The following is a 12,018-nucleotide window of genomic DNA, read 5'->3' as shown; positions in this document are numbered from 1 at the left end:
TTAGCATATTACTTTGTTAGCAATATGAAGATGTGTTGACACATTGAGCCAATACGTTTTATCTTGTGAATGCAGTAAATAGACTGATTACTACATTGCTTCTAATATACAGCATTAAATCCTAGAAAAAAGTAAGTAGGGATGTTTGGCAACTATAAGGTATTCATCTACATTCTTTAATTGGGAGAGTTGATACAATTTTGAAGAAGAGCAACTCATTTTGAAAGGCTTTTTTTTTCTTTTTTCTCTTTTCAGAGTTCATACAGTTTAGCACAAAGTTCTGCATTAGATGTTGGCAAAGATGGGGAAGAAGAAACAACAGATGAAATGAAATTGGAAGGTAGAGAACTAGCCATTCCCCTACAGCAGCAATTTTCAATTGGTATGCTGTGGCAGGCACACTGGTGTGCCACAAGAATTTTTAAAACATGTAATTCCTGACGATTTAGTTGGGGCACTGACCTCTTTTCCCTTAGATTGTCAAATTTAAAAAATGACAACATGACAATGGCTATCTGGTATGAATGAATCAAAATTGTACCTATATTTTTTTTGTCAAATCGGCAAAAATACTTTTAGTGCACTGAAGAATTTTAGTAACTAGTTTATGTGTTTTATAAGATGAAAAAGATTTAAAATTGCTGCTCTGAACAATAGATTTTAAAAATATTACATAGTTTTTATTAGGGATTCCTTTTTCAAGGTTTTGCCTTTTAAAAATATAATCTTAGGAGTATTTTAAGTGCAGTTTGGAAAATAATTAAAAATATATTCCCTTTAACTTCTATTAATACTTTTAAGGGAATATTATGACTATTCATCTTGAACTAAAAGAGGAAATGAGCTAAGATTGGAGACATACCAGAAAATCTATTAACCCTATATAATAAAAAAGTGTAATATGCTAACTGTCCGACCATTGGACCAGTCCACCAGTCGCTATAATGTGTACTGACGATCGACAGGTAAGTTAGCTTGCTGCTGAGGACTGGACACACCCTAGAGCCCTCCTGCAGTCCTTCCTGAGCGGCCAACCTCTCGCAGATGTTCCTGGATGGCTGGCCTCCATTGGCCCCACTCAGGACTTGAGTGAGACAACCTGATCTCTGGCCAGGCTGAGGGACCCCACTACTGAACGAATTTGTGCACCAGACCTCTAGTACAAACATAAAATGGGGAGCCATGGTGATTAGGCCTGCATATTGTTTTTTCTTTTTAACTTGACCACACATTTATTCTGTCTGACTTCTAGTCCTATACTTAACTGAAATCCCACATAATTATGCAGATTGAAAATACTGTATATTATGATTCAGAAGGCAACAAGTGGGAAAGACATTCATTCCTTCCACTAGTTTGTCTTTTTTAAAATATATATTTTTATGTTTAATCATAAGTTAAAAATTGAGAAAACACAACCTACACATAATGCCAGTAACTTTTAAAGTCTTTACACCAAATGCTATTAATATGTTAGTTCTTCTAATTTCAGATACTTAGTGAAATCCTGTGTAACAAAATTTCTTTACAATGTTTTCAATTCAACCATTTCAATTAATTGAAATTCCCTTCAATTCAGTTTACAAGTTCTGAGTTTTTAGTATATGATATGCTATGCAAGGCTGAATTATAATAATAGTTATTGAAGTGTTTTTCCAAACTATAAATTGCTATGTATATGCTAGTTATAACTCTTAGATGCTTACTTTTCTACAAAGTGTTTCTGTGTTTTTAACCAATTTAAGCAACAGTTGACTATTTCTTCTTATTAATACACATTTTAATATTTATACATTAAGAACCAATTTTTTCAACATTTGTTCTGTTGTTATTGTAAACTTAGAACAATTTTCAACAGCATTACTAACTTTTTAAAAAAATTTCTTTGCAAGTCCCTCTCCATCTGTCTTCCCCTCACCCTGATACCAGTCTTTTGGTTTCACTTCCTTCTCACTTCCATACTCTACCACCACTATTTCATACATATACTTTGTCTTTACCTTAATCACTTGGGCCAGGTTTATAAATGAACTCTTTCCTTTTAAACATGCCAAATAGCCGAAACCGGTTTGGCTCAGTGGTAGAGCGTCCTGCGGACTGAAAGGTCCCAGGTTCGATTCCGGTCAGGGGCATGTACCTTGGTTGAGGGCACATCCCCGGTAGGGGGTGTGCAAGAGGCAGCTGGTCGATGTTTCTCTCGCATCGACGTTTCTAGCTCTCTATCTCTCCCCCTTCCTCTCTGTAAAAAAATCAATAAAATATATTTAGGAAAAAAAATTTAAACATGCCAAACAAAACTGTGATCTAGGTAACTTGTTATAAATTTAATTAGGTGTTCACATTAATCAGTTATGGCCAAATTTGCACCTGCAAAGTTTCACATATGTATTCTTTAATGTAATTTATTGTCTCTCTAGAGAACATATTAATCAATAGATTGTGGTTTTTCCTGTTCTTATACTTTCAATTTCTGTTATTGCTTTTCCATGTATAGTAGAAGGAAGTGTTTTTTGTTTGTGTAAGCCTATTCCAGAACATGATATATACTGAAAACATTGCAGTTCCTTGTTGCAATATTAAATGCAATGAAATATACTTAATTTGTTCAGTGATCAGTCATAATTAAATCTAATACTCTGAATCTCACTTTGTGAGTATGTGTGTGTGTGTGTGTGTGTGTGTGTGTGTGTGTGTGTGTGTGTAAGACGTGGGAGGAGAAACTGTTATTGCAATTTCAACATGTCAAAGGAAGTGTTTTTATCCTTATTACATATTTATCAAAATGATGTCATCTTGCCACGCAGCTTTCAGAATGTGCTCAAATATATATATTCGCATAGAAAACAGTGTGGTTAAATATACAATATGAATTTCTCACTTCTTTGTCTTAATTGTTTTACTTTTTAGACTATGAGCTTAACTTGCATTTTGAGGGGAAAAATTTTTTTTTAATCTATCAGTTTGCTCAGCTCTGTTCTCATTACACAGCCTCAGGTTAAACAAAGTTTTGTAGGAAAATACCTTTTCCTATAGCTACTGAATTTCAGTGTAGTAGTAGTTAGTAATGTTTCTTTTCCTCTGCTTTCACAGTAGTCTTTCTACATTATGTAGCAAAGTTAAGAAATCCTGATAAGACCAAGCCAGCTGAATTTCAGACAGGGACTGTGTTGAAAGAGAACATCATACATCTAGTGGAATAGCCCTGCTGGGTCAATTTTCACTAATTTAATCAGGATCCAGTCCCACTGTTACATGCCTTCTTGTGAAGAAAGAGTCTACTAAGGCTTATTATAATGTGGATTATAATTCATTCCTATTTATGTCCTTAAATAGGGTTGTACTGAGGCCATGCTCAGCAGTGGGCTATGCACTAAGTGCAGGAAATTATTAAAGTCACTTGTAAGGCTGGACTTTTCGCACAATATGAATAAGGAATTCTTTTGTGTCCCTACTTATTTAGTAGAAAGCATTTATGCCCATAGTATGTAAATGAATAGGTCTTTGTATGTTAGAAGGTGGATTAATTATAAGGGTGAAGGTGTGTATGTTGGTGTGTATGAAAGGCTTTTAATTCTATGAAGAGTTTAGGAAGAGAATCCTGAAATAGAATTTCAGTGCTTAGCATCATGCTAGGCACAAAGTGAGACATCAATAATTATTTACTGAATGAATGTATATATGAATAAAAACATCTGTAAAAGGTTTAGGAATGTCCAAACACAGACCTGCTGTTCTTTTTAAAAAGTATCTGTTTGAAACCATATTCAAATTAATCTTTGAGTTAATTTGTCCTTGGGGCAGTGCTGTATAATTTATGATCCTTGAATTCAGAGGTCACTCAATCAAAAGACAGTTGTATATAGGCTTAATCAGAATCCCGATTTATTGACCCTGCTATTGCTGTACCTCCTTTTCTTTTCTTGGTTTTATGGCCTAACGAGAGAAGTGTTTGACTAGAGTTGAAACCAAACACACATCTATTTCTCTTCTACATATCGGGGGTGGGGAGGACAATGTAAGCACTAGGATTATTGCTTAGCAACTTACAGTATCTAAGAATACTGGAGGATCACTAATAGGCTATAACCATGGTCAGCACATGCGGCTCTTTGGCCCCTTGAGTGTGGCTTTTCCACAAAATACCACGGCCTGGGCGAGTCTATTTTGAAGAAGTGGCGTTAGAAGAAGTTTAAATTTAAAAAATTTGGTTCTCAAAAAAAATTTCAATTGTTGTACTATTGATATTTGGCTCTGCTTACTAATTAGTTTGCCGACCACTGCACTATAATGAAGATTGAGAATTCCCTAGTTCATGTGGGAGTTTATAATGGGTTGTGGCAGTTGAGTAGATATTAATTTGCTATCCATCTGTAGCACTATTTTTAAAGCAGGAGAAGGAATATATGTCTTGCATTATGCTGGAAAGGTTAAGCAGCAGAGAGAATGCATTAGTACCTGCACACTTTCAAGAACTGCTCTTAAACAGTTAAAATAAAAATATTTAAAATAAAAATATAAACAATGTATATTAATGAGCAGTGTTATAAAACAGAATTTCCCCATCCACACACAAAAAAGTGGTCAATTTGTTTCTAAATCCAACCGAGATGTAAAAGGAGAGCATTATACTATCTTCCACACTTCCCCATATTAAAATAAGAGAATTGGCCAAAAAGGAAATATAAGCTTGGGAGGGAGGTTCATAAATACTATCTATTATTGGCTATAAGACATTGTTTAGAAGGGCTTCTTTAGAGATTACTTAGACTTTTCTGACAGTCTCTCAGATTTCCTTATTTTTGGTGATCTTGACAGTGGTCAGGTTTGGATCACCATCCATCCCTGGATCTAAATGGGTGAGGTGCCCTAGCTGGTTTGGCTCAGTGGATGGTGCATCGGCCTGTGGACTGAAGGGTCCGGGTTCAATTCTGGTTAGGGCACATGTCCAGGTTGTGGGCTCCATCCCCAGGAAAAGGTGTGAAGGAGACAGCCGATTGATGATTCTCTCTCATTACTGATGTTTCTATCTCTCTTTCCCTCTCCCTTCCTCTCTGAAATAAATAAATATTTAAATAAATAAATAAAATAAAAAATAAATGGGTGAGGTCAGTATTATCTAACCAAATTGATTAAGAAAGAAATTTGGGAAGACAAAAATATCTATCGATAGAGGTCAGCTTGGAGCATCATCTGGTACATCAAATAGGTTGTGGGTTCAATTCCAGTCGGAGCATACCTGGGTTGCAGGTTTTTTTGTTTTGTTTTTAATATATTTTATTGATTTTTTACAGAGAGGAAGGGAGAGAGATAGAGAGCTAGAAACGTCGATGAGAGAGAAACATTGACCAGCTGCCTCTTGCACGCCCCCTACTGGGGATGTGCCCTCAACCAACGTACATGCCCCTGACCGGAATCAAACCCGGGACCTTGCAGACCGACGCTCTACCACTGAGCCAAACCGGTTTCGGCTGGGTTGCAGGTTTGATCCCCAGTTGGGGTGGGTGTGGGAGGCAGCCAATCAATATTTCTCTCATTTCTCTCTCTCTCTCTCTCTCTCTCTCTCTCTCTCTCTCTCTCAAATCAATAAACGTATCCTGGGGTGAGGATTAATATATCTATCTCAGTGGAGAAGAAGTGGTCAACCATGCCACCTGCTGCAGAGAAATAGAACTTGTGTTAAGGAGTACTATCAAGTATTTTTATAGAATGTCCCTAATTGTGACTGATCTGAAGACTTAAAAAAATTAATGATAAGGTTGGGATTATGGGTTTGGGGGAGGAAGACTACAGAGGTAAAATGCTATCCTTATCACATCCTATCAAGTATACCATATATGCTATTAGTATGACTTTGTATTGTTGATGTTAATTTTTCTCATCTGACTGAGATAGCTTTGTCAGGTTTGTCCACTGTAAAGTTACTCATTTCCATACCCTACTTTCGGGAAGAAGTCACTTATACACAACCCACACTTAAAGATAAGAGCATTATACTCTACCTATTAGAGCATTATACTCTAAAGTATGAGGGCATACCATTTTAATACTTTTGCACAGGAAGGACATTTGTCTATTTCCCCATTTACTTATTTATTCAAGTATTTGTTTATAAAAGTATGGATTTATAAATATTTCTTTTATACTTGATTATAATCCAATATTACTTCATTTCTTTGCTCAAATTATTTAATCTTTGGCCATTAGAAGCTCTTTCTATGGCTGCTGTGTCCCTTTGACATATCACAATCATTGCAGAGTTGTTTGAACCTTCCTTATTTTCTGGCACTACAAGATGCTCCAGGTTCATATATATATTTCCTGTCCCAGTCCTTAAATTAGCCACTTCTCCAATGAGTCCTGATTTATAAAAATTTGAGAATGATATTAGCAACCAAGATCTGAGCACTAGGTACCCAAGTGTTCTTCTTTTATTTTCCATAGCACTTATAACATTTTAAAAAATCATCACCTGAGGATATATGTTTTTATTGATTTTAGAGAAAGAGGAAGGGAGAGAAAAGAGAGAGAAACATCAATGTAAGAGATAAACATTGATTCGTTGCCTCCTGTATGTGCCACGACTGGGGATCGAATCCACAACCTGGGTATGTGCTCTGATCAGGAATTGAACCCACATTCTTTATAGTGTATGAAACGAAAGTCCAACCATCTGAACCACTTGACCAGGTCTATAACATTCTTTTTATTTTCTTTAACTTCTCTGCTGTGAGGACATAAATATATATATAAAAGCCTAAATGACCGGCCAACTGTTCGACCATTCGACCATTTGCCGGTAGCTATGATGCACTCTGACCACCAGGAGGCAAACACTCAACACACAGGAATGAAAACATGGAAAAGAATGATGAATCTCAGAGGGAAGGGGGGGCATGAAGAGATTAACCAAAGATCTTATATGCATCCTAGAGGGCCAGTTCACAGATTTGTGTACTGGTGGGGTACCTCGGCCTGGCCGGTGCCCTCTCACAATCCAGCTTCCTTTGGAGGATGTTGTAGAGCTGGTTTCAGCCCAATCCCCACAGGCCAGGCCAAGGAACCTCACCAATGCACAAATCCGTGTACTGGGCCTCGAGTTGATTATAATTCTTTTAGAAACTCCTTACATTTATTTTATTAATGCTATTTCCTTGGGTATTATTAATTTTTGCATTGGTTGAATTTAGTCATGGAGATAGTTTTCTTTAGTCATGATTCTTACATGTGTGCTTCCATTTGCATTTGGGAATCCCTGTTTGCTCTTTTCTGGATGGAGTTTTTGTTTTCTGTCGCCTACTGCCAGTGAATGTGGCTGAGAGGTAAGATGTGCAGTCAGTGAAGTCTGTCAGCAATTTATTTTCTCTCTGTGTGGAGGCATTTTCCTGCCTCTCTATTCTAAACCACTAAATCCCAATGCAAGGATAAATTCATACCTACATTCTTTAAACTTGGGGTGTCTCAAAGGTGCTCTCAAATTTCACAGTCTATGTTTTTTTCTTTATATTTTTAGTCCTATATTTTATTTAATCATTCTGCTCCCACTCACCTTACATTTTTCAGAGACCCTCAAAATTTCTGCCTACTGAAGGACTCCTTCATGAATGCCAGCATTCTTATGTTTATATTAAAACTAGAGTCCTGGTGCATGAATTCGTGCATTGGTGGGGTCCCGCCATCCCATCCCACCATCGGGGGCAGGCAGGCTGGGGTGAGTGGCTGTGGGTGGGGCCAGCTAGGACAAGGGGCCACAGCGGCTTGGCCCCCAAATAGGAGGAGGGAGGGTGCTCAGGGGTGGGGCCTGCTGGGAGAAGGGCTGCAGGCATTCTGGTTATTCTGCTGTTCAGTAAATTTGCATATTAATCTTTTATTATATAGGATACACACACAAAACCTTTTCTATCATTTGTAGAGATTTTAGTAGTGAGTGAGTAGTAGGTGCTTGTTCTCAGTTCACTATCTTGGTCTAATATCTCCATACTACATTTTAAAAATGAAAACATGAAAGAGGCTGGAAGTATGAAAGTGGGAAGAAACATATTTAAATATATGTGTGTGGTAGACTCTTTTCACTGTCCACTCAGCAGACATTTCCCTACCTTTTTGCCTGGCAACTAAACCTCAATATTACAGAAGATGGAAATATCTAATATCAGATAACTTGACATAAACTCTGACATGAAGGAATAAATTATGATCAGTCAACACTAGTCATAGTAGTCCCTTTCCCCTTTACCAGCTATTGGTCTAGGGGCAGACATGTCACCTGACTAGGGTCAATGAAATGTAAAGGAAAGTGTTTGAGCAGGGATCTTTGATTTTTTCTTCTTGGATAATAAAACAGAATCTCAAGAGGAGAAATCCTCTTTGTTCTCAATCCTTTTCTCTTGTAAAGAAGAGCTGTCTGAAGCTGCAATAGCTATTTTATGATCCTGAGATATAAGCACAAAAAAATGAATAAAGAATAATGAAACCGGCGAGGTACTTAATGAAAAACACTGAGCTGCTGATTGATTTCTGATTAAGTCAACAATAAATGTCCTTATGGGTATAGTCCCTGTTGTCTGACTTTCTATTACTTTCAACTGTGTTTGAATACATTATTTAAAGAGATGTTTTCTCCTAGTAATATTCTAAACTAGCATATATTAAAATCTACTTCTAATATTCCTTATATTTCATTTCTCCCCCCACCCTCAGAATCAAACCTGGAGGAGAAGCCAAAGATCTCAGCTGGTTCAGAAAAGAAACCAAACATCGAAATCTCAAAGAATGTTGTAGTCAGAGAACCTGCAAGTGTGGTTTTCCATTTAGATCAAACTATAGTGGATTCAAAGCTAGAGCAACCATGGAAGAAAAATCTTTTTGAAAGAGTGGAGGCAAGAGCTCAAGCTATGCAGCAGAGAATAATAGATAAGGATAAACTGAAAAAAGAACTAGACAAAAAGGCTGAGAAAAAAATCCCTAAGGATACTTTGGCCAAAGAGTGGTTTAATATTGACCACATGACTCTGAATACTCGTGCATATTTGCTTGACAAACTTCTACCCACCTTAGTTGTTGGAATGGAAAACATGTTAATGCAAGTGGAAAAAAAGAAGCTTTTGTCAGAAGCTGATATTCCAACTAAGTTTGATCCAATTATTTATTTGGGGGAATATTTAATGAGAAATAATCCTCTTTATATCAAAGATACAGGAATGACTGGTTATCAGAGGGAGATGAAAAATGTCACAGAAAATCTGAAAATACATATTACCAACACTGTCTGCAACAGGTACAATTTGTTATATTTTCAGTTGATGATATAGCTCCTTATATGGAAAAGTACATAGAACAATAAAATACTCATATAAACTTAAAAGGACTTCAAATAAGGCAGTTCTCTATGGAGTATGCCTGAGCCTTTTCCCACCTTTATTTCCCCAGATCTCTCGCTGTAATTGGTTTCTTGAGCCCATTTCTTCTACAGCTCACTTCTATTTTTAAAAGTATTTATTGAGCTATTGCTATATGCCTCACTATTTATGAGGCACTAATGAAGACTTAAGAAGTGTATTTATTCAGTTTCTTGTATTCACAGATTTAGTTATCTCACTAGGATCTCAAATGTCCTCTTTGCTGTGGAAAGTAAACCGCGAGTTGAGAGTAGGAACTTTTTCAAATTTTAACTTTTCAAATAAACAACATATTCACCTGATATAATAGCCAAAATATATAGATATAGAATGAAAAGTTTCCCATTCTTATCCTCCATGTACCCAGTACTCTGCCTTAAATAACTTCTTTTTAGTTTTCAATGGGTCCTTCCAAAATTTCTTTATACATACATAAGTAAATGTAAATATGATTCTTGATTTTCTTTCTTTTATATGAAAACATGTGAACAAGTTACATTTTCCTCTGTTTTTCACCTGCCATTTATCTTTCATCATAAAGATCAGTTGTTTATTTCCACATGGTTGAATTTACTCACTTTTATTTTATAGCTTCCATATTTTGAGTCATTGTTGTATTTTAGATATTAAAATAATAATCCTATCTTTTCTTGTGAAATTATATTTTAATTTTAAATATTGACCCATTTGGAACTTATCTTAGGGTAAGATGTAAGATATGGATCCAACTTCATCATTTTCCAAATGACTATGTAGTGATCCCAATAGTAATTGTTGAATAGTCTATCCTTGTCCCACTGTTTGCAACGAACCTTTACTACTAAATTTCTATATATTTTGTAGTGTATTTTTGGACTTCTCTGTCCTATTATTGGTCTATCTCACTTTTTATGCATCAGCACTCTGCTTTATTGAGACTTTTGAGTATATTCCAATTAATCTGACTGTGCTGGTCCCCATTATTTGTTATTTTTTTCTGATCACTCCTGTCTGTTCTTGTGTGTGTTTACTTTTTAATATGAACTTTAGAATTGATTCATCTACATAAAAGGTAGGGGAGGGAGAACAGCAAAAAAAAAAAAAAAAAACCCACAAAAAAAAAACTTCATAGGAATTTTTATTGAAATCTGATTAAATTTATTCATTAGCTTGGAAAAAATTTACACCTCTGATAATGAAAGTATTTCTATTTGAGAACATATCTTTCCATTTGCTCATTATATTTTGTATCCATCAGTGTGGTCTTACATTTTTTATATAGGTTTGCATCTTTTATTAGTTTTAATACTAGTTATTTTATCATTATTTTGTTGCCATTATGAGTCTTTTTCTGTTATACTTCCTATCTAGATATACTTTAAATACACAAAAACTATTAATTTCTGTATATTTTTATACTTTTACTACCTCATTAAGTTCTCTTATTGTTTAGAGTAATTCTTAATTGATTCCTTGGATATTCTAAGGAGGCAACCATACTGTCTGCAAGCAATAGGAGTTTTCTTCTTCCTTTTTAGTTTTTGTATTTTTAGCATATTTCTCTTGCCTAATTGCATTGGCTATTACCTCCAATATGAGAGTGGTGATATGGGCATACTTGTTTTGCTTATGACTTTAAGTAGAAATGACTCTTATGTTAATTACCGTTTCACCAAATTATATATATATATATATATATATATATATATATATATATATATATATATAACATAGCCATGCTTATTCAAAAATTGAGTTGATACTCAATTCTGCTTTTATTCTACCATAACTTGACTCCATTTGATCTAAAAAAGGTATATTTAATCATATTAGAAAAAATCACCTAATTTCTATCTTATAGAGTGATTTTGAAAAATCAAGAATGACTGTTGATTTTGTCAAATGCCTTTTCAACACCTATGTAGATGATTATTTGATTTTCAGCCTGGATTCATTAATAATGAACTTTATTAGATTTACTAATTTTGAGCTATCTTGTAATTCCTAAAACAAATCCTACTTGGTGGCTATATATTTGGTTACATTGAAACATACTTTCTACTGTTAAGTTAGAATAAATGTTTAATTCTTTCCTTTTAATTACCGATTTTCAGAATATAGTTTGTCTTTCTTCCTTCCTTCCTTCCTTCCTTCCTTCCTTCCTTCCTTCCTTCCTTCCTTCCTTCCTTCTTTCTTTCTTTCTTTCTTTTTTCCTTCCTTCCTTCCTTCCTTCCTTCCTTCCTCCTTCCTTCCTTCCTTCCTTCCTTCCTTCCTTCCTTCCTTCCTTCCTTCCTTCCTTCCTTCCTTCCTCCCTCCCTCCCCCCTCCCTCCCTTCCTCCCTCCCTCCCCCCCCCCCTCTCTCTCTCTCTCTCTTTCTCTTTCTTTTTTTCTTTCTTTCATTTTTTTCTTTTTGATGCTCAACTTGACCCAATTTTGGTGCCTGAGTTCTTCTGACATACTTAGTTTTTGAAAGCTTCATGCATTTTTAAGGATTCTTAGTTCATTTTGGTGAAGATCATTCGCTGAAGAGCTAGAAATGCTCATAAGTATTGTATTGTCATTGTTTCTAGGCTCTTTCATGACTAAAATATAATTTTAAAATATTAATAATTTCATGTCAAATATGTTTCAGGGTTTTTACCTA

General features: G+C 35.4%; 1 protein-coding gene across 1 annotated transcript in view; it reads left to right on the top strand.

The window, feature by feature from the left end:
* EFCAB5 (EF-hand calcium binding domain 5) overlaps window positions 1-12,018 on the top strand; it is an 88,729-nt gene that overhangs the window by 1,925 nt on the left and 74,786 nt on the right. Inside the window, exons 3-4 of the mRNA XM_045570981.1 lie at window positions 256-382; window positions 8,698-9,274. Coding sequence (XP_045426937.1) covers window positions 256-382; window positions 8,698-9,274 — 704 coding nt within the window. The remainder of the gene's footprint in view (window positions 1-255; window positions 383-8,697; window positions 9,275-12,018) is intronic.

The sequence above is a fragment of the Pipistrellus kuhlii genome, unplaced genomic scaffold (genome assembly GCF_014108245.1).
Source record: "Pipistrellus kuhlii isolate mPipKuh1 unplaced genomic scaffold, mPipKuh1.p scaffold_m20_p_39, whole genome shotgun sequence".
Classification (NCBI taxonomy): domain Eukaryota; kingdom Metazoa; phylum Chordata; class Mammalia; order Chiroptera; family Vespertilionidae; genus Pipistrellus; species Pipistrellus kuhlii.
The sequence above is the reverse complement of the archived record's forward strand: the minus strand, read 5'-3'. Positions and strand labels throughout refer to the sequence as shown.